This window comes from Neopelma chrysocephalum, unplaced genomic scaffold, assembly GCF_003984885.1.
Source record: "Neopelma chrysocephalum unplaced genomic scaffold, ASM398488v2 Primary Assembly neopelma1_103b, whole genome shotgun sequence".
NCBI classification, from domain to species: domain Eukaryota; kingdom Metazoa; phylum Chordata; class Aves; order Passeriformes; family Pipridae; genus Neopelma; species Neopelma chrysocephalum.
In genome coordinates this window covers 6806836-6830916 of record NW_020897767.1, presented here as the reverse complement: position 1 = coordinate 6830916, position 24081 = coordinate 6806836, and the positions used below count along the sequence as shown (strand labels likewise).

General features: G+C 40.4%; 1 protein-coding gene across 1 annotated transcript in view; it reads right to left on the bottom strand.

Moving 5' to 3' along the window:
- Nucleotides 1–3496: 3496 nt before the first annotated feature.
- The window catches only part of TMEM163 (transmembrane protein 163), a 94386-nt gene continuing 73801 nt past the window's right edge, over nucleotides 3497–24081 (bottom strand). The window contains exons 5-8 of the mRNA XM_027695923.1: nucleotides 23335–23431; nucleotides 9041–9152; nucleotides 5584–5725; nucleotides 3497–4640 (exon numbers count right to left, since the gene is read on the bottom strand). Coding sequence (XP_027551724.1) covers nucleotides 4580–4640; nucleotides 5584–5725; nucleotides 9041–9152; nucleotides 23335–23431 — 412 coding nt within the window. The 3' untranslated portion in view covers nucleotides 3497–4579. The remainder of the gene's footprint in view (nucleotides 4641–5583; nucleotides 5726–9040; nucleotides 9153–23334; nucleotides 23432–24081) is intronic.

Sequence of the window (24081 nt, the reverse complement as noted above, 5' to 3'; positions counted from 1 at the left end):
GCCAGTTTATGTTGCCTTTACTCCATTCCCTGCTCTGTGGTGAGGTGACAGGTGACAATAATCCTCTCTGGCCTGTGTCAATAAGAGGCAGGTCCAGAAGGGTTCTGGGTTTGGTGGCAGCAGTGTTAGGTGACAAAATGGGATGTGTCCTAGTTACTTGCCAAACTAGCTTGGAAGAAAATGCACTTTCAGCCCCCCTGCTGCTGAATGTTGGTGCTGGTCTCAGTCCCGGTGGGACCTGCACACTGGGCTCCTCCTCCTCTGCTCCCGCAGCTCGAGGTGAGTGGGCTGGAGCTGCTGGAGCAGCTGTGCTCACCACAGTGGGCAACTGATCCCACTGAGCAGGGAAAATTCAGGAACTGTTCGGTGCTGCCTCCAATACCAATCCTGTGGCTGAAAGGAAAACAGCAGCTCCCAAACGTGGGGGGAACAGGAGAGGGAAATATCCCTGGCTTGTCTGTTACTTGCTTTGATTGTGCTCTCCCACGTTGCGTAACCTGGCCCCACATGCCAGGCCACAGGAATGTGTTTTTGTGTGCTCCTCCTGTGTCCTTACTAGTCCTGGATAAGCACAGCCAGAGGCGCAGTGATGGGCTCTGTCACAGCACCTCGCAGTGGCAGCACACCCAGCATGGACTGGCATGGTGAGAAATGGCAGGTGCTGCAAGCACAGCCAAACACCTTCCTGTGTGCAAAGCCCGGGTGAGTCATCTACACTACATGAGCCTGCGCACCCCAGGATAATCTGGTCAAGTAGCTTCAGCACTTCTTTAGCTCTTTGCCTAGGAAAAATGCGTTGTAAGGTTGGGAACAAACATTCCCACTTTATGTATTATTGAGGCTTAACAGATGGACTAGGTGGCCTTGGGCTAGATGAGCTTTAAAGGTCCCTTACAACCCAAACTATTTTATTAATCCTTGTCCAGTGACCTGGTGTCCCATGAGCTTGCCTACAAAAAAGAATACCAGAAATGCCTGCAATTTTTCCCAGGCAGCTGAGATTGCAGGAACACAAATTGTGTTATTAATGGTGAGCACCTCTGGGGTACAGTCCAAGATGCAGGTGTACCTAGAGCTGAATTTGCCGATTTTTGAGAAGCTTCTTGTGTGGGGTCTTTGCTTCAAGTCTATCCTGGAATATCATCTTCAGCAAGGAGCTTCTTTTGAGGCTCTGTTTTTCCACGATGGTTGGGTGATGGTTATTTATGGTCTCCCTATTATTGCTAGAAGTGAAATGGCATAAATCAGCAGCAGATGTTAGTGTGGTGATTTTTTTAGTGACAATCAGGGTGTAGAAAAATCTGGCTTTTAGCTATAAGTGGAACATTATCATTCCCCATGCCTACCTGGTAGGTTTAGGTCATGGCTTGGGATTCAAGATCGCAGCTGGTGTAATCCTGACAGAGTTTTTGATAGCTCCACTGAACAATATGGCCAAATTCAAAGTATCTTCTCAGTGTCACAGTGACTTTCAGGGATTAATTTGCAATTCTGGGCTTGGCCAGACTTTAATAAGTGTCAGTTTGCAGCCACTGATCCTTGTGTGAATACTGAGGCTTCTTCCTTGTGTCCTGGCCACAACAAAGAGGCCGTGGCATTGCTGAGGAGCTGCTGTGATCACCAACCAGGTTATTATGTTGACCAGTGCCAAGTTTCAGGTAATTAGTCCGAGTGCTTTTGAGCTGTTTCAGCTTTTGAAAAGTCCACTTTCACTTAGCCTAGCTGGAAACACACTTGTTATCTCATAGTTGGAAAAATCAACTGGCACAGACATATAATAAAGAAAACTCATATAGAAGCTGTTACCTCTGAGGGTGGCTGGTTAGAGCAGTGTCGCAGTAGACGGATGAGCAGTTATTCTCTCTGCTATTGTCACATTCCATACAAAGTCTCCACAATGAGAGCTGGCTTCATCAGCATGCATTTGCTTTCATTTCTTAGAATCTGTATTTCCTGGCCCTTTTTCAATTATCACAAGTATTTCAGTTATTTTCTGGTATTTACCTGCTAATGTCAGAAATGCTTTGAAACAGCTGTGGTAACTGAAAAGTTTCTGCAATTGGTTTAAATTAATCTGATAAGAAAAAGTATGATTAACTTGTTTAACCACACCTTTTCAAAGGCTACACAGCTGGAGTCTGTCCTTACAAACGTCCTCAGAGCATTCCAGAGTTCTAGAAGGAAGTGTGAAACTTCATTTAGCCTGTGTTTAGCTTTCTTTCATGCACAAGCACGTCTGTGTAGCTCTGTGCTCCTGTTTACACTTGGCATTTTAGCAGAATTATTCAGTGTTTGACCTGGGTGTTGGTTTGAGTGTCCTACATACTTTCAGTGGTTCAGAACTTTGGTGTGGCAGAGGTCATATCGGGAGCTCAGTATCTTGCCACAACCACGTAACCTCCTGCTCACTTGCCTGCAGAATCACTTGGTGCTGGACTGTGTGGCCTTGTGGAGCAGCACTTCCAGTAGTTCCCAAGTGTCAGTCCCACAACTAGCAGTGGGGCTGGAGAAGGAATAAAGCCCTCAGAGAGGTGGAAAAGTGTAAACAGTGCAAATAAAAACCAGCAAACCCATGCAATGTCTAATATAACTAGGTTCAGGCTCTGGGTCTGGGATTCTGAGGCTGAAGGTGCCTGACAAAAGCTGTTAGTGAGGAAACACCTGTTCCACAGCTCATTGCATGGAACTATGTGAGAGAGAAGAAGAAATATACTGGGAAAATATCAGAACTAAGATAAAGTATAACAAGTTAGGGGCTGGTGCAGGAAGAAAGGTCTTGGGGTGGCATTTGACATTTAAAAGTCCACCTGTGATGAGGACAGTGGGCACTCCTACACTTTCCAGTCCTCCTGGAGTCCTTGCTAAATGCTCTTATGAAGTAGCTCCTTTGTCATCTTACTGCTGAGTGACACATCGAGCTCTAACACCATCCTGTGACAGCAAGGCACACACAGCAGCAGCACTGAGGGCAACAATATCAGAAAGTTTGTGTACAAATACTTGTACAAACTTAATTGACCCAAAATACATGAAAACAAACCATAGCAGCAGAACAAATTCCACTTTGCCATAAAGAATTCTGTATCAAGGAGTGTCATCTTTTCAATATTGTGCCCTTCATATGGGCACTGTCAGATTAGTGAAACAACTGGGTGGTCTCTTCCTTCACATATCATTTGGAGTTGGCTTTTATTAGAGATCCTTAAGGATCTGGCTGAGTGACATATAATGGGAAATACAGTTTTAGCATCACACCAGTGAAAAACTCAGTGTCTCCACTGTACATCAATCACTGATCAGTTCTATTGTACACCTACTCTAGTTTCTGTAGTCTATTGTTGTGTAGTAGAAATGGGCATTTCTACTTACTGTGGTCTTATTTCAAAATCTACAGTGGACTATCTATTTCTTATTCATCTGTGATAAACAGAAGCAACAATACTGGTTCTCTGTTGTGAAATCCAACCTGGAATATATAGAATAATGAGAAAATGGCTATAGCCAGAGAATCCAGTTTAATAGGCTGCTATACAGGAAGACTTTTTCTATGATACATTCTGGAAATAGTTTTCAAATGTTACTTACAGATACTGTATAAAATAGATACCAGTTTTTTTATTGATTATACATCAAGATTCTTTGATCATTTAACTTATTAAGTAATATATAAGATGTGTGATGGAAGGTGAGCAACACTTTACAGGACAATCTAAATCTAATAAATAGATCTGTATCTCACCACAAGATTGAGCCACTGCTGTGCCGTCGTCAGACTACAGAGCAACCACAACGTCACACACGCTGGTACAGCTGCATATGGTATAGTAGGAGATGAAAAATCCCATTCCTTGAGCAGCTCCTCTTCCCTGCATGACTTTTTGGCTTTGGTCTGTACAGTAATACTGTGTGTGCTTGTTTGGTCCATGCAAAGCTATGAACAGTGTCTTGTTAAGAAAAAATAGAATTTAAATTGAAGAGGTATAGTTTCGGTTAATTTGGGATTAAAATGCAGTTTTCTCTCTGATCACAGAAAGGGCTGTGCCTGCTCTTTCTGGGTGTCTATTTCAAGGGGAGGGGGGAAGTAGCTACTTAAGTGTTTTAAGCAACACAGCTCTTGGTGTCCAGACTCTATGTAAGATAGTCTTAGTCGAAGAGGTTAGCAAGGATTGTACTCCTGTTACAGCATGTGTCTGGGAAAATACAGGCTGGGGGGGGGGGGGGAAAACAAACTCCAAACCTGAAACTGGCACTTCTTTACCCACAGGCTTACCACACCATTAAGAACACTTTCACTCTGGAATATACAACATGGCAGCTGGGTTCAAACTGCAAACTGCATGTTTTCTATTGTCACAGGAATCAATAGCATACTGGAAATAAAAAGACGCTGCTGTTTGGCAGAACTGCAAGCAGTGTGCACATATGCCAGATTTACAGAGAGATTTCCCATTAAAACAAACTTCAACAAAAACAGACCACGGGAAACAAACTGCATATTCAGTAAAATACCATTGGCACCACTTGCCAAAACATAGGACGCTGTAGTTTTACAGTCCTTACAGAGGAGAGGGCGGGACCTTCACTCAAACATCTCGTAGTGGCGCGTTTGCCTCACCCGGGGCACCATGTCGATGAGCAGCCTGCAGGGGAAACACAGAGTGTGGGTGCAGAGACACAGCAGAGCCCTGGGACTGGGGTGTTCTCTTCACTTATTAATTTTTGAATAAAGAAGAACTCGGATGCAGTAACAGCCTCTACAGTTTTCCGGAACAGTTGGTTTTACACTGGAAATAGTGATTATAGTGACTTATTCAAGAATGGTGTTCCCCATTAAAATGTTAATTTAATTTTCCAAGTTTAAAAAACCCCACACAGCTTCCAGCTGAGAGCTGGCTGCAGCCTGGCCAAGGTCTGCTTCCAACTAAGATGCTCCATCTCCCCCTTTCTCTTAATGGCAGAAAAGGGGATAAAGCGCAAAACTCATGTGAGATTCCATGCAGTCAAGAGAAATTGTGGCAGCAATGAAGCGCATGGCAGAGCTTCATTGATTTTTTTATTTTGTTTCTGGTGCCATGAATCAAGAAAACATCTTAAAATTCAAGAGAAACAACATTTGAAACACGACCAGCAACCTTCTGTTTGGAAGTTGTATAAGGTAGGGGGCTAGGACAGAAATCAATAGCAAGATCCTTCTTTAAACTTGGGCACCTTTCCTTTAATCCAGACTGTCTTTGGAAAAGCAGTGCTTAGAAATGTGCCATAAAAGCAATGGGGACTGATTTTATCCAAGATTTGTGGTTATATTTCAAATATTTAAAAACTTGTTTTTCCAATTCAGGTATCCAAAAGTCTTCTAAAGTTACTCCAGTTTCTTTTTAAGTCCTGGCTGCTTTCCAGCTGATGTGAGAACACAATCTTTTATAACCATTTCCACACACTCTGCTTCAGCATTGGCAGCTCATCTAATAAATTCCAGGGACTGATTTCACTGGAGTTATATAAGCCTTTCAGAGCTATGGCTACCTCCCACAGACAGCCCATCTGCTGCACACACTGCACTACCTGCTCCCAGGAGATACTCACTTGATTCCATAGGCAGATATTGTAAGTCCAATTAACACTCCTATACTGCCATCCAGGTACCAGACAGAAGAATTGTGTTTAAACACTTCTGCACTAAGAAGGATGGAAAATCCCATTATTCCACCTACAAGAGAGTTGAAACCTAGAAGGCAAAAAAAACTAATTAAAGGAAGAACCCAAAGAGCTTATGAAAAGGAAAATAGTTTTTCAAGTAACTTTTCAAAGACCTTCTCTTGAAGCTTTTTACCCCATTCCATATATTTATTTATGTGTTTGGCACACTAGCTTAGAGCTGTATACGTTGCTGAAGACATACAGGATAATTCTAGTAACATTTTACATTTATGCTTTGGACATATCACAGCAGCTTCTTATCTATTATTTACAATTTTTATGAACATCCTTTTAGATTCCGCTTTCTTTTATTAATCCTTTTTCTTTGTCCCTTAAAAATTCTCCCAGAGATTTTGAAATAATTAATGCCCTTTTTTATTCAACTCCTGTTTGGTTGGTTATTGATTTGGGGGTTTTATAAGTCACTATATTTATAAGTCATTCCTTTTTTAAACCCAAACTCTTCCTGATATTTTTTCCCCCTCAATAATCCAGAAGACATCACTGTTGTCTACAAAAAAAATGTCACTGATAATGCATTCATTTGGTAGAGCCATATACTATTTAACCTAGTTAACAAGTGAAAAATCAAACTTGAAACGTTCTATATTGCTTGGTGAGTCAGCTGTAGTCAGCTGCTGCTTATAGCACTTACCCAGGTTTTTTCCGATTTCCCATGACTGCCAACAAGGACACATATGACACTTGTTCCTGAGTGTCTCCTTTGATCCAGACCTCTCAGTTCCAGTCCTTGCCTATTTATTAACATATACTGCTATTGCATGCTGATGAAATATATATAATGTGTATATATATATATATAAAGACTATATAAAGAATATTAAATATAAATTAATTAACTAGAAATTTAAACCAGTGTTACTTCCCCTGCTCCAGCTTAAGTCAGAATCCATCAGCATGATATGCTAGAGAATAATACATTTTCTTGCCTTTATTGGTTAATGGTTCCAAATTATATAAAAGCTACTTGCAAAGGAAATTATTTTCTCTTCCTGACTGTCATTCAGTCAAATCCTTCTTTGCTGGCATGGCAGGAAATCATGTAATGGCTGGAGGTATTAATGCAGACACTGTTCTGTGCATAAGGCCAGCACAGGAAAAAACAGGTGGCTAAATCTGGGTGGGAAACAGGTATCTAAAACCTACAGGAAAGCTGGCTGACATCACCCAACTGTCACATATCTGCAGTTGTCCTCTGAGATGTTACAAAATTCAAGGCAGGAAATGGCTGTTTTTATTATCCAAGAGGCCATGCTCTTTTGCTATAAACAAATTGTACAAATAACCTTTTGCCTCATTACATTTAGGCTTAAAAGAGGTACTGTTGTCAAGCCCTGCTCTAAAACAAAATTATTCTTAACAAAAATTTTTAATAGATGTATGAGAGAGAATTTGCTGTTCTGAAAACAAACCTATTTTTCAGGAAGAAAAATGTATGCTCTTGTTACTCAAAACAGTTTGTTGGTCCAGAGCCAGGGATCACAGGAGGTAAATTAGCAGGAAACAGAAAACACTAAAAAAAGATATGCAAGGGAGTGCTAAATCTATCTCAGCTGCTGAATCACATTGTCTCTTCCTGATTGTTAATAAATCAAATATATATGTAAATATGTCTTGTGAAAGAAGATATTTAACCACACAAGGTAAAATCAGCCTCCTACATTTCTAAAGTAGTCCTGAAGGAGACAAGGGAGATAAAAACCAGACTGAGGTAATTGTATACTTTTTTCCCCTAATTTTTTTAGTCAAAGAATAAGCAATCTCCAGCTCAGAAGCAATATCATTAGCATGAGGATGTAATTATGGGGGAAGCGATTTCTGTGTCATACAGGAGAACAATTCAGAGCTGGAGTTATTTAGGAATTTTCAGCTAATATTTTGTCTGAATAAACTGTTCTGTTTCAAAACTAAGGTGCATTCCTTTCTAAAGGGAGGGTTAATAATTTGCCTGCCTAGACACAGTTCTGAAACGGTCAATGTGTCCCACTTACACTCTGACAGGGAAGGAAGTCAGACTCACTGGGCCATGGTTCCCAGGATCCTTTCCAGAAACCTTTTTGCAGGTTGGAGATATTTTTGTTTCAAAAATGCCTAGGGTGGCAGAGTCCATAGGAAAAAACAAGAACTCTGAACTGCAGGTCTGTTGGGAGAGAGTCTCAAATGCAAGGAGGCAGCAGCTCTAGTTGTAACCCCTGCACTGCTGTGCTGGTTCCTTTTTTGCTTCTTTTATATTTAAAATATAAATGCTTGTGAAGAATTTATGTAAGTAGGATGATATAAATACTCATAATACATGCTATCACACATCACCAAGGAAAAAATAAAGCATGTTTTAACATACTTAAAATAAAGCAATTGTATGTATCCCCAGAGTAAGCTGAAAATTGAATTTTCTTAAAGTGAAAACTTTAGCAGACTAATTTATGTGCCATTATCTATGAATCATTAACACCCTACCACATCTGTTTACAAAGTATTTCAAACTGCCCTGTGCTCGCAGATACAAACTGGGAGAGATTCATAGGGTGCTGTGAAACCTCTGCCATCACTATGGCCTTACTCATTTGCAGGGCAGATCCCCGAGGCTTTCCAAGGATTCACAAGCTTGAGCTCTGTCAGTAAGAGATATACCTAGACCAAGCTTTAAGACATGCCTTTAAACATACTTTTAAAACCAGAAAGAGTCAGGTGCTACACACCTGAGCCAGCACAGTGAGGTGTTCGGATAGAGTGGATGAGATTCACCCTGTGCCAAACCACTGCGGGACCAGAGGAGGGCAGGGCAGTGAGCAGGGCACCTGCCATGTGTCTATGGTGACAAATTACATCTCTGGGGGTATGTCTGAATGATGGTGGTGATCCCTGCTCAAAGCAGGTGGCGTTTCTGCAACAGACTTTCCTTTGTTTAAACTGTCAGGATTGTGTTGTTCACAAGGCAGAGAGGACAGAGGTGACTTTAACAAAACTCAGTAAATTGGTGTCATGTCCCCCTGCTGTAGTCTAACCTCTGACTTATACACACCTACTTTGTTACCTGCTCTACCCCTAATTCTCTATCAGTAATATCATTACTATTACTATCCACACATTCTCTGCTTGGCTTCCACCAAACATACTCATTTCAGCTGAAAAATCTATGCAAGAGTCTCGTGGTACCACAGATTGTTCTAGGGTTTCAGGGTGTTTCTTTCCATTTCCCAGTGGCTGCCTTATTCCAATGCACTTTCACAGCTGTCACTGTGCAAGGGTCACTCATATCCTCTGTGTCTACAACATTCCCTGGAAGAGTCTATAAATGCAGCAGGATCAATGTCACACTCACCGTCGGTTATCAGTGCTCTGCTTGTAAGGACCTTTCCCAGCATAAATTTGATTACTGCCAAGACAGTGCAAAGGATTCCACTTAAAACAGAGACACTATACAGAAAATCATCCTGGGGAAAAAAAAAAAAAAGAGATGTCATACATTAGTATGTCTTCTGGTCATGCTCCGTATATTAAATGATAAGTAGTACTAGTTACTGTGCAATTAGTTGTGCCACTGGCATATACAAGCTGAGAAAAAAATTCCTGCATTATGACTTCCATGACAGATGGTGCTTATTTTGCTTATATTGCCAACTGCAATTCCTTTTGCAAACATAATTAATGACAGTTCCAACCAACAAATTTTGAATTGACCCAACCTCCTCAGAATAGGGAGGTTATATACCTGTGGGGCTGACCACAGGCTGCCAAGTCATCTAATGCCTAGTGCCATCAGTATTGGAGTCTCCACAGGCAGGAGGAAGGCTTGAGAATAGAATCCCACTTACCAGACCTTAGTTGATTTTTGGTGTAAGAAATAATCATTTAATATTTTTTCTGATTCTGCACTTGCTTTGGTTTTGTTTGGTTTCTTTCTTCTAAAGTCTGGTCTGAGCTACATCCACAAAACTTTTGATACTGATGTGCAAAGTAAGGCTTAGCTCTTCCTTAAAAAACAAGTTTTCCATGGACTTTCATTTCACAGAATTATCCACATTGCTTAATTTGCATGTGTAACATGGGCTCCCCAGGCTCCCTGAAGAGAGAGCTGCATGTCTATGTAGGGCAAAGAAGGGTAACTAATTACTGTTTAACACAAATTCTCTAAAAGGTTGTCTGGAAGCACCTACCCCTTCCTGATAACTATTTTGTGTTTGGTTGGGTGGGAGGTAACTCTCCTGAGTGCTGACACACCACAATAAGGTGCCTAAAGGGAGTCCCTGTGCCTTCTTCCCCCTGAGGTGCAAGAGCCCACAGGCTGCAGAAAAACCCAAGCAAGCTCTCAGCCTGCCTACCATCTAACCACAGAGCTTTGAAATAGATTCATTTATTACTTTTAATACAAGCTTTAATTTAAGCTGTTGCAGCACCAGCACAAATAAAGGAAACAGCAAGAATATATTTCTTTTGTATCTGCAGGTCTAAGTGGGCCAGTGCCATTGGGACCCTGTTCCTGATTAAAACACTCCGACAAAAATCCCCGCTGATAGCAAATATTGTCATGATGATTCACCATCAGCTCCATCCATTTTCATTATTTTAGCAGCAATTCAAAACCCAAAGAAATCAAAAAATGGTTTTGAAATCTGCTTAGGAAGATACTGGAAATTAGATTACTGGTATAATGTACTCACATTCCTAAATAAATCATTCAATATATTTTTATACAATTTTGTATGTCATATAATTTTGAAAGTCTACTTCATTCACTCCCAATCATGAGCTCATTCTCTCTAGAGCTGGTACAATATTGAGTATTAAGGCAAAATGCATTGAGGGAAAGAGAGTAAAATAGGAGCTGTGAGAACACAGAACTGAAGCCCTGGGTAAAGTTAGGATGAAAAGCATTTCTAAAATTATTTTAACAGAACAAATGGAAAATATGCAGCCAATTTTGGAGTGCTAGGGAAAAACTAAGGAAGGACTGGGAATATTTGCTTGCCGTCAGTCTAGCAAGGAAAGTTGGGAGCTTTCAGAAGGTCTGAAATGACAACAAAGCAAAGATTCAAAAGTCTGGACAAGCTTTGTGAAAAAACGCTCGGAATTTGAGATCCTTGTCAAAATCATGCCTCTAAATGTTATGCATCTCTCTTAAAAATGTGTATTTTCAGTGCCCAAAGACTTAATTTTGATAGCCTGACAGATTCTGATTGGTTTTGAGATTTTAATCTAATTTCATCTAATATTTCATATACAACATATGTATAAGGCCTCAAAATAATCTGAAGCAGAATGCTATGCTCCACTAACATAGTCACCTCTATCCTAGCCTACTGAGCTGGCAGCACAGTGCCATTCCCACACTGCCCTACAGATTGTGAGCTTTTCATTGATGTGTGAGTTTGGGTTTTACTTGTTTGGATTTTACATTTGTTACAGTACAAGTGATAAGCAAACCTGCTGGCGATGCTCTCAACAGCACCAAGGCCCCTCACTCACTAGCAATGAGTGAGGAGTGGCTGAAAAGAGCAATGCAAAGGGCTGTGCAGACCTGATGTGCTCCCAACCATGCACAGGCCAGGGGCTGGTCCCAGCTCTTCACAGGTAACACGTGTTGGGTGCTTGTTCAGCTGAGCCATTGACAGCTCAACGCTGCGTTTCTCCCGTGCCTCACTTGACACAATGACTCATTGCCCTACGACTACATGAGAGTTCTTTTTTCTGTGTCACCCCACAGACCCTCCAAAGACTTAATGATTCCTCCCAGGCATCCCTACCTCTTGTCTTTGCCTTCCTCCTCAGCAAAGCACAAGCTTTGTTGTTACACAGACTTGAGCCCTGTGGACCCAGTGGAGGTGACAGGGTAAATTACTTTGCTATCAACAGTTATGTTACTGTCAGCCTCAGGCTGACAAAATGCAGTTTTCCTACACCTGTAAAATTCTTGGGTATGCACTTGCAAACCATTACAAATTCACGTAGTTTGGAAAAAAATCTACCAATCCCAATGCAGGAGACTTTGAAATATTGATACAGATGTTCAGAAATCCAGTTATTAATTCAAAATCTTGAAATAGTTATGCCCTATTCCCTATTATATCATGCCAAGTTTCATCTTCTGCATAGCACATTATTTTGAGCTGGTTCAGTTTTTTCTTGTCATGGTGTATCACAAATTTTTTAAGTGAACTCAGTAATTTTTTTTTCCTGAATGTGTCACTAAATTCGCAGTATGTAGAAATGTGTTTTTCCATTTGCTCTGCTATATAGTTGTGATCTAAATGAGTCTAGCCACTCTACTGGAATCCAAGAATGACTTAAATGTGATTTCTGAATGAACTTGTGAATTCCTGAACAGGCTTTTTATAGCGAATACATATTCAGGATCTAGAAATTCTTCATAAGTTTAGAGTTTGTCTTTACTGAATCGCACTAAACAAGCTCATTTTGTTGCTAATACTAATCCAATAACCTCTGATAAAGCAGAAGACCTGACAAATTGAAGCTCCTTTGTTGTCACAGCGTACACAGAAAGAGAAGAAGTTAGAAAACCTTGCTCTGAATGCAAACACCTCGGCAGTTTCATGCTGTAGGACTGTGCCAAACAGATTTGCAGAAGATGATTATTTTTTTCCCATCTCTAAACCCCTAAATCTAACCAGTATCCAAAATCACCATCTCCAGTTGTGTGTAGCTTTCCGCACAAGCCACAGGGAGGCGGCAGATCCCGCAGGAACTGAGCGCACGCTGCGTGAAGACAAAACAGAAGAGGGAAAAATCTTTTGAACTCACTTTCCTCAGTACTTCCCTGTGTTTTCTGCATGTCTGGGCACCAAAGAGCTGGAAAAAGAAGAGTGAAGCTACTTGGCAATAACAGGAAGGTTTTGCAAGTGTAACAAATCAGCCCAAGCCAGGTGGGCTGGTGTGATGGCCAGCAGCATGAACAGCCTGGCGGCGCATTGCCTGAGCAGGTGAGGGTGGAACAGGAGGGAAACAGCTAAAAATGCTGCCTTGGCACTTCTCTGATGCAATGATCAGAAGCTGGAACTGGTTTTGGACAGCAGGATTCAACAAATTACCTGAGGGAGGGCTGCTGTGGGCTAGGCACCTGGGCTGGAGCTGAGCCTGTGGAGGTGGCCAGACGGGACGCACGACTGACAGACGTGCTCTGCTGCAGTGCTACGGGCTCTGAAGAGTTAAACACGTCATACTGTGGCTGTGAAATGATTCCCATAAAACTAACTCATCCTTTGGAGAAAGGAAGGAAAGAAAAGCCATAATGAAGACCTAAATTAATAAAATAAGCCTGGCCATCTGGCACCTTCTCCCTCTGGATCTTCCCGGAGCCCTGCCCTCTCTGTACCCCTTGCCTTCCCATCTGACAGTCATTAGGAGCACGAAGCACATCCAGCCAGACTCACTGTACATGTCCTTGGTATTATTTTAATTAAAGCAGCAGCAAATTGTGACAGATGATAAAAATTTAAATTCTGATCATTTCCATATGATAAAAGCTTCTCAGTGCAGTAAATAAAGCTCCTTCTTTTTCGATTTCTTTTCATCATATTCCCTCATCACTACTACACTGTACATGAGACCCTAATTAAAGGACACGTATATCTGATTAGATGGCTTCATATTTAATCCAGCAATGTACATAAAACAAGATGCCCATCCTGGATTGCCTTCTCATTACAGAGCACTCTAACAGCTACAGTGTCTTAAGATTTATTTTATGCAAGATTTTATGCTGTGGTTTTATGCTTGCTTTCCCAAAAGAAACTTTTTCTAGGATGCTCTTTTACCTTTCCTAGGAAAGGAATAATAGAAATCAGCAGGCAGCTTTCCTCCAATTCATCCCAACATTATCCCCACCAGTGCAGCTGAGAAGAGTTGTGTGACAACAGTTCTGTCTCTTCTTTCAAGGATTTCACCAAAAGCAGCAATAATCTTATGGCTTAAGAAAAAATTACTTGATTATGATGGGACTTTTTTCTGAGTTTATTGTAGAAAAAAAAAAAACCCTCACAGGGTTCCTCAGTGCTTGGTTTATTAGGTGGAGATATTTTAACCCAATTCCCAGCCTAGTAACTAAGTTTCAGCTGACTTGTGTTCCTAATCTTTTCCTAGAATGCATATTGCTGATTCTGACCCTAAAACTTAGCCTGGATTTCATATATTATTTCTACTAACTCCCCTCTGCCCACTCTCCTTTAGTCACAGCCCTTTCACTTCCACTTTGGGGATGTAAAAATGTTCTCATTTCACCTGCATTGTACAGTGTTGAGCCAAAAGATAGTCACTGGTATGGGAGGAAGCAGGCATAGCCAGCATTCCTCCCCAGTGGACACAACACAAAATATTATGATTAAAATCTATGTGTGACTCTCCTCTCTGTCCTTCCTCAGTTGCTCATTCCAGTGCAATCCCAAAACAAGCTGTTTTGCCCACCTCCAAGAGTGCAGTTTTCCTTCCACTGCCCTGCCTTCTCCTCAGCTTCCTCTGTGAACCAGCCAAAGGCCTGGTTCCTCCTCACTCCTGTGGGAGTTGGGAATTCTTGTACCACTTTTTCATGCCAATTTTTCTCTTCCCAGAGAATCTGGTGTCTCATGGTGCTTTACCTCTCCTCTGCTGAGCCTCACTCATCCTGGCTGAGGAAGCAGGGACATATTTCTGGAATGATACAGATGCTGTTGGCTGGAGCAAAGTCATGGCTGGCCCAAACTGAGCTGAGTTTGTGTTGTTAAATATTAATTTTGCCCATATCTGCAACTCACCATCTGTCTCACAGATCCCAACAATGACCCTTCTTCAGTCCAGGTGACCAGTCATCGTCCTCCCCAGTGCCCGTCAGGTTCTGCTCCCACCCTGCTCCCCATCCCTACTTTCACATGTTTCCCACTCCGTCCCTCTCCTCCAGGTCCCTTAGCAGCTGTCATGTCATCTGGGCACACTGGCTGTAGGATCACTAAAAGTCCCTCTGCAGAACATGTTACTTAGTCAAAAAGTAAAGGCTTCCCTCTTCTTCCCCTGAAGGATTGTTACAATACAGACAGTAACAGAGATATTTCTAATACAAACACTTTAAAAAAAAAAAAAAAAGTCCAAATCTCTATCACACTTTCTCCCAAGTTTATGCAATCAGTCTAAAGGGAGCTCCTGGGAAGCTGGAGGGTCTCTCTCACTGTTGAACTTCAAAAGGAATAGAAGTTTTAATTGCACTCTACTGTCAGAAAACAAACCAACAGCCCAGTCTCTGACTCACGCAGGAGACAGTCTCTTCACATGGAGATACAAAGATCTATTATTAGTACAAAAAAAAAAGTCTTATGAATGTTTAAACTTACTTCTTTGGTGTGACAAAGCAATTCCCCAGCACAGAATGCTTTTTCAAGAAATAGATTAACAAAGGCAGGGTGTGCTGAATGCCCTGGGATGGCACTGAAGCCAGGAGTTGAGGGACTGTGAGTTCCGGAGAGCTCTCATAGGTGACCTCAGGACTCCTGCAAAGGGTCTGCTTGAACCTTTAACATCGCTTGTGCTTCCTGTCTTCCCAGGATTCATCCACATTGTTTTAGCAGCAAACGGTTATAAAACATAATTTCAAATGGTATTTGCCCTCTCTCAGCAGAGTCCCCCTAGGGAGACTGACATTTTTCTGAGGAGTAGGGAACTGAGACCAGCAATACATTTCACATCACCTACCAAGTGTGAGCAGTCATCAGCTTTTCTTTGTTATCACTCTGAGGTAAAATCTGACAGTAAGGCTTTCCAAAATTCACCTGAACAAAGAGTGAAGTTATGTTTTTCCTAACCCTGGCTTACTAGTTCAAACATCCACAACATTCTCAACAACCTGCAAGAAGCACATGTATTTTAGACCAAACTCCAAACTATACAGAGCAGGTAACAATTGTAAAGCAGGATTCTACTGAATAATTAATGTATATGGCACTTTGATTTGAAATGGCAAGCAATAAATTATATATAAGAGATTAGAAATGCATAGGGAAGTATGTACAAGGACATATGTGTATGTAATAACAAGTATTTGTTATATTGCTATTGACCTATAATTCAGTTGTTGGCATTGTTAAATGTATTTATACATTTATGATGGGTTTATTTTAAACTATTAAATTAGTAAATAAATTAGAACTCACAAAGCTACACTCTGCCACCCCTACCTTCCCATTTCAACTGTAATCAATATCATATGATAGTGTAACATATGGCCTAATTTTTCAAGTGGTTTCATTTATAAAAGCATTGGAGGCACCACATCAGATGGGCTGCATGTCTTTTGTACACAAACTGATTACATTTTTCCTTCTTTGTTCTGCAGGAAATGTCACAAATATGGCATGATGCTTGCTTACTCTTGCAAAAAAGTGTCCTTTGCCATACTAATGAGGACAAATGCCAAGCTGCATTGACATTACATGTGTTATACTATTACCCAGGGAAATGCAAGCAGTAACTGAATAGTAAATGGATATTGATTTACAACCCCAGGTGAAATTAAAACAGCCATTCTCAGTGTGGCTGGGTTGGGCTTTTTGAGCCTTCTTTAAGGAACAAGAAAAGATCTACAAATTTTTTGTGGCAATAGTAAAAATACAGCACATCATTCACACAACTTATATTTGTGCTATCGAAGAATATCTAGTAATGGCACGATGAGGGTAAAAGGGCAAATGATAAAGGTTTTTTGATCATGGAGATGACAAGCACTAACAATAGCAAATGCAGACACAAAATGCTCAAAACCTGTGCTCAAATTGAGTTTCTCAATGTATTAGCAAAATGTCAAAAAATCACTAAAATTTACATAGAAATCCAAGTGTGATGTCATCGGGAGTGTGAATATCACTATTCCTCCTCATTTGTAGTGAAATGTGTGTGTACCAAATCCTCAGGGACAGCATCGGCTGTGGATACGGCTCTCTGAAACATCAATAAAGGAATCGTAATTCCTTTCCCTAGTGGGAATTATCTTATTATGGACAACATGGGTTGGAGAACAAATGCTGCAAGTAACAATAGGGGAAATATCCTGAATCTAGGAGAAAGCAAACCTTATTAAATTATTTGAGTCAACAAGAAGTGATTCTATTTTGGGTTCAACACTCAACACTCAAATCTTAAATTACGTGATCTGAGAAATATTCATTTAAAATTAACTGGAAGGATGAACAGAATGAAGGGCTTCTATTCCAATGTCAAATACTGATTAGCTTTGTAAGTCAGGTGTATTGAACAACAGCTAAAATTATCAGAAATTTCAATTCCAAACACTCCAAAAAGAAGAGCAGCTGGCCTACTTATTTTAGCACTTATTCCAGCAAGTGTAATACGAACAAAGGAAAAAAGAGAGAGACGTGGATGGGAAAAAAAAAGACAAAGATCTGATCAGTGAAAAGTATTTCCTTAGGGATCAATGATAAGAAACTTAAACAACTGCAGCATGTTGAAGCAGACCCTTAAAGAACAAAGATTCCCAGCTATACAAAAAATAGGGCAAGAACACAGAAAGGAGTGGAATTTGTAACTATAAGGTTCCCACACATTATTGACACATCTCTCCCTCCTGCAAAAAATTTGTTTTCTTTGGATTTTGTGATCTTTCCAATTTTTTTTTGAGTTTTCCAGGTGTACAATAGCACGTCCACAGCTACTCTCATTGCAAACATACGCATAGTGTTTGGGCAGATCCACTCTACAGCACATGCAGAGAATGCCTAAGACACTTAAAAATTCTGGGAATGGTTGGGGGCACTGTATGGGCTCTATACAGCACATATACCCCTACTTTCTACAAGAAATCTTACCCAAATACCTCAGCACCCCAGTGATAGGGTAAGAACAGGAGAGAAACAGCAAGATTTCCTTCGAAACCAACATGTTCCAAGACAAGTGGAAAATATCATCACATCTCTAAATTCACAAAACGAGGAAGCTTTAATTAAAAATATTTTCAGGCAAGTGAGAATGGAGGCCACAGCTTGATAAAGTGACTTGCATGTATGTGTTGATGTAGGGCAGAAACTGCCTCTACATACACACCCACACACAAATTGCCATCAGAGGATAATGAAGCTTCTCTTCGAATTCAAGCTGAGGTTACTTAAAAGACAAATCCCCTCTGGAATTGACATGAAAACTTTATTCTCATCATTTACTCCTCTGTCCAAAAACCAGAGACTCATAATTCGTATTTTTAATGCTGACAAAAAGTAATGTCCAAATCATCAAAGATGTAGGAGAAAAGAAAATCCATTCCACTTCTCACTGAATATTTTCAATATTGGCAGTTTCCAGACTTTTTGGACAAATGGATCTCTTTAGTTCCAATATTACTCCTATATCTACCTTATCATCAACCTTGTAAATTAACTCATTTAAAAACATACACAATTCTATGGGTCATTGTTGGAGAACACATATCTACATCACAAATACTGAAAAGATCAGCACAAGGGAGTTTATTTTAAACCCTGAGGATTAATATATATCTTAATTACTTGAAAATGAACTTTTCCCCACGACAGTAAGAAATGCATAATTAATACAAATACAGAGTTATATAGTAAGTGTGTAATTAATTCTCTGGCCAACTCTCCTGACACAGAATGCCAGTTTTCAGGGCAGGCTTCTTTTTAATCATAATATAAATATAAATTCCGTGCAGAGGGAAAACCATAAGTTTATCTAATAATGACAATTTCTGAACTTGCTGTTAACTGCAGGAGATGGAATCTACAGTTAAAGTTCTCCAAAAATATCAATTCAATGTTCAACAGTAATTTGCAAAAATGAACATATTGCAAAAATCCGTGGTGACCCCTATACTTTGAATTCTGTGGGCTCTTCAGGCCTCCTCATGTAAAACGGAGATAAAACTAAAAAGAAAGGTATGAAGAAAGTAAATGAAGACCAAAGATGGGCCTGACCCAGTATGGCCACAGTTGCTGTTGCTTAGGGAAAACACACACACTCCCAGGAGTCAAACACTTGTCATTAAACTTACCCAAGTTCTTTTAAACTAATTAATCTATCTAGTCATTCATATCCTACCTTATAGGCTGTATCATAGGCCCTGCTATATCAAACAAGGAAACCAAAAGGAGAAATCCACCATTTCTGTGTTTCCCAAGGCTTTGAAGCATTCAAAAGAATTACAAAAAATGTTGCCTGTGCTGAAAGCTTGTGTTGTGACATAATGCTACCTATTGTTTATTTTTACTTAACACAGAGGAAGAGGTAAAACAAACACAGAGCAGAAATGAAAGGCAGAAGCAGCACTGAGAAATGCAGAAAGTCAGGAGTTCTAATTGTCCTCTCTTCTCTGCCATTGCAGATGAGGAGTATTGTCATTCACAGGGTTTCAGCAAAATTACATTCAGCGTCGGATAAAAGAAATTCAAATATGTGACTGGAAAATGCCTGACTGAGCTGAACCTGAGCTCCTGCCCCATAAATTAGGCAGCACCTCTCTGCAGTCTAACAAGAATCTGTGGACATTTAAGCCCCTTCCAGGCTGAGGTAGTCAAGCTGGAAATGCCATTAATGTGTAATAAACCTGTCATTCTCTTCTTGGTTCTCTGAATTCTGCTAAGGATCACCAGACCTGCAGCAGAAATCATCATGTGAAATGACAACAGTACTGAAGACTCATGTTTCTAAATGCCCATATAAGTAAAAGAATATCTGTTCAAAACATCTGGAAGAGTATTTCAAATTATTTCAAAATTATTTCAAAAATCATGTGATTTTTATATTCTTTCTTATTGCTAGTATTTTCATGAAAGCAACTTTAAGGACAACAGAATCTCTACATTAAAGAATTCCTAAATTCTTTCCAAGAAAATATCTTTTTTACTACATGCATATTAAGAACCGACAGATGCAAAACTGATGTATCTCATACACAACAAGAAATACAGCGAATTTCCTCTAATTATTCAGAAATCACTGACAATGCTTTTAGGGTTTTAATCATAGTTACTTCCAATTAGCAAGCAGATACTTAATTGGTCACTCTGTTTAATTGCTTAAATTAAACTTGACCATATTTTCTCCAAAACTTACTCAAATTAAAATGAACTCAGAGTAATTATGACAAAGTTGCTGAAGTTCACCACAAATTGAGATGTAAAAAGGGACTTTATAGTTCTGAGAATGATGCAGTCAGTCATGTTGCTCTGCATTATTATCATTAGGTTAATCTTGACTCCCCCACAAACAGAGCAATGCATTCCAAGCCAGCTCCATCTGCAAGGCTGACAGTACCAGCTTTGTGTTCAGCATCTGAACACCATTTTCCAGTTGGGTTTTAGCCACATTATCTCCCTAGAAGTTGAAGTCACACGGCTAAAGATTCACAGGATCCTTTAAAAACTACCCACATCTTCAATGACCTTCACTTCACCAAAGAGCAATAAGAATGTAAACTGTACCCAAAAAATCATGCGACTATGACTCACATGTGAAGGTTTTGTTGAAGCATACATCCTTTTAATCTAGTGCAGAACTTTTCCCTCTAGTTTTATACCAGTTTGGGACACCAGTGGAGTTACACTACCTTGCTCACACCACAGGGATACTTCCTTGGTCTCAGAATTGCACGCTAATATGGAATCCCAGTGACACAGAAATCACCATCAGAAAATATCTCAGGTCACTATTTTAATGCAGAACTGGTTACTTCCCTGCTATGCAAAATTAGCAGAAAACACTACTCTATTATTTATCCACGTATGTCCATACATTAAAGCTAAATTACATGGTAAGGCATTACAGAAATTAATATTTATTAGCTGTTAGCTCATCGGTGGTCCAAGAAATAGAAGATAGCACCCTGGATAAAGGAGTAGAGGCAGAAACTTCTCCCCCTTACTGATTTATTTTGAGCAGATTTCCACTCTGCTCAGATGTTAATGATACTGCCTGGGCAGCTGCAGATTAACTGGGAATACACTCAATCAACAAAGCCCCAAACAACTGGGAAGAATGATCATTTCTGCTGAGACACTGAGCAGCTAAGGGAGCAATGTGCAACCAGAAAATCAGCATCAGGTTCATGCACAGCCAGAGCAATGGGAAAGGTTTCTATTGGACAACACCCTTTTCCCCCAACTATTTTTAATGTTGGCAACCCTCAGGCATTTTACCCCACTGGCCGTGACTTGCAGCAGTGATGCTGTTCTCTCAGCCTTCCCATTTTTCAGTGTTATTCTTAGTTTACACAGAGATGTTTCACCTGTCACACAACCCCTCCTGAATCAGCTTCCCGCAGCAAGATGCACTGAAAGACTTTGAATTTAAATTCCTTGCTATGTTATTTAAGAGACATTGAACAATAGTACCACTGCTTTTCATCCCATGCTCCAACCTACTTTCCAAGCAAAATTGCAAGGTATGAAAAACCTTTATGTGTGTTCATGTGGCTTTTACCCTACACTAGTCATTCACAGTCCGTGTCTGGCCAGATACATCTTTCAAACTCTTGATAGCACTTGAGTGCCTAAATGAGTGAGCACAGTCACAGGAATGGAATTATCTATCAGTGTCATGATACAGTTTCAAAGGAAGCAGTATCCACCCTAACTTTTACCAACTCTACACAGATTTAGCAGACCAAACTGAATCCAAGGCAGTCTGTGACAAAAAGGGATCTGTACAAATCATTCTTACAGGACACTGAAAATGCAATGGGATGTTCTTTTCAGGGATATCCTTCTGTAGTTCTGATTGCATTTTTTTTTCCTACTGTAACTTTTTTAATTTAAAAAATTAAAAATGAGGATGTAGAATATCCCTGCAAATCACAGAAAATGTTTATAATGTAAATAGGAGACATTTCTCCCCTGTAAGAAATGGAGCCCTAAACTGTAGACAGAACCTGTAATGATGGAAAAGTGAGATATAGATGACATAACTTTTAAATTTTTGTTCTAAATGTTATTTTAAATGTTTTGTTTTGTTGGAATTCTTAGGGCATGTGCTCATAATGAAGTAGACTGAGACATACAAATTAATCTGATCCATGCTATCATAAATTCACCAAATTGGTGTTTTAATTATCATTGCAGCCTCCCTTTTCCCTTCTGCTTCCCTGAGTCAGCACTATGTATTACATTTTCTCACTAAACAGGAGTTAAACTGTAGCCAGATGCACCGTTTGGGTACAGACAAGTTAAGAAGTTGTCCTTTAGCTGGTCTTCACAGTAGGGTCTCCCCTCACCCCTACCTGCCTCTCCTTCAGCCTCACTGGCACAATGGCACCCATACCCACTCCCTAACCCAGTTCTGTCAAAACGTTTGTGTTGAGTTTGAGAACTGCTTACTGGAAGTGTTTAAGCTAACCCAGATCGTTTTGACAGAACCAGGCTGGTGAACTACACGTGCTGTTGTCCTGGCAAAGCTGAGGAGGAAGTAAATCATGAAGACTGGAAAAGATGGAAAGTAAAATGCAACGAGAACATGAATCAGCTGCAGGCAAACAATGCACCGGGCTCCAATTCATGATGTGTAACTCATTTTTGCCCATATTTCACTAAACTACTGAAAATAAGTTTCTGTAATTGCCCGGCTTCCTGGAAATGTCCATGAGAGCACAGGACCCACTAGGTCATCTGCACTGCTAACAGAGAGTAAAAAGATGGAATTCCATTTTGGCTTTTTTTTTTTCCAGCTCTGCCTCCAACTCCTGGTTGAAAGGAAGGAGTTTAGGTTTCTGTTTAGTGCCATGTTGAGAATGGCACTTGGCAAGGTGACCCCAAATGCCAAAGACTGAACACATAACCGGACCAGACTTCATGAGAGCTGAATACAAAAGCTCCAAGTCCGGTTGTCTACAACAACTGAACTGAAGCCTCATTTTGTTTAAGCACATTAGGAAGAATCTTGTGGGAGTGGAACCATTGCCAGGTGGCTTTCCCAGTGAGCAGCTGGTTTGGATGAGCAGAGCTCAGAGAAGTTAATACCCAGTACTGAAAGGAAGCAAGCAGGACAGGATAGAACAGAGCTGAGAGAAAGACCACTGGGGAGAGCTGCTCTACAGGCCAGGTAGGGGCTGGCTTTCACAATCAAAAGAAAGCAGAGAACGGGAGAAAAGCCCTTTGTGATGCTCCATGGCGAGCCAGTCAAAAAGCCAGCTCTTTGACCCAGCATGCTCCCCTCACCTGTTTCATTCCTGCTACTCGTACATGGCTCTGGAATTGGAGGCAAGAGCTGGAAAACAAAAAAATGAAATCCAAAAATACATTTTTTCCACACTGAAAATAAAATACTGAAGCCATTGGAGTGGTAAACCATGGAAACATTCTTCTCATAAAATTCTACTGCATTCATTAAGCACAGAGATGCCTTCTCTGTAAGTGAACTCTTACAGTCCTGTGTAAAAAGCTTTAAGTGGTTACACTGAGAAAGATTTGGGGTTAAGCCTATAAAAACTCATAAAGATCAGACTCTATCACATAAGGAAAAAATACTGCTTGAAACCTAGGACCAGTATGTGCAACCAGGCAGGAAATGCACCTGCTAGAGGTTTGCAGAGTTCAGTGGGGCTGCTGAAAGGAGACACTGGCATTTCTCAGTCTCAGGGCAGGGAATAAAGAACATTTGAAGGAACAGGAATCACCTTACCACTTCTGGAAGCACCTTCTTCGCAAGATCGTGGATGGCTTTGATCACAATACATATAGATGACAGGAGGAATATGACACCCAAAATAACACAAGCTCTGGGGAAAAAATAGACAAAAATAAATAGAAATGTTAAGAAGGTATTTGAAGCTGCCAACTCTCCCACTGCTGAGGGTACCAGAATATTAATAATAAAAAAATGTCTTAAGGAGCTAAAAATAGAGACTTAAATTAAAGAACAGAATGAAATGTCCAGTTCCTCTCTGGTTCTTAAAACCTGGATTATGTATGAGAAGACAGGGCATACCAGATGATGTTTCTGGGCATTCCAGATGATGTTTCTTTCTCTCTGATGTTTCAGAGAGAAAGACCTGCCACTTCTGCTCCTGATGATTTATCATAGAGTCCTCTGGAGATCTGTTTATCTTTGTTTGTTTGTTTTGCTAGGATCTCCCATTAGAAATAATCAAGGGAGCTTCATTCTCTTTACCAAACCAGGACAGATGTTTGGTAAATCTGGTCAGTAGCACAACAGAACCCAAAACATCTGCTTCCTTCCCGAATCTCCAAGAAAAAAATGTTTTAAGTGCAGATATTAAAAAAAACAAGTGCCTCCCTTTGTAGGCTGTCCAAGAAGCTCCCAATACCTAATCAAGGAGCAGTTTTATCATATTAGGTCCTGTGCAGAATTAGACTCTCTCCTCCTGCTCTGCAGAGCTTACCACCCATTCTTACAAAAAAAGGCAAA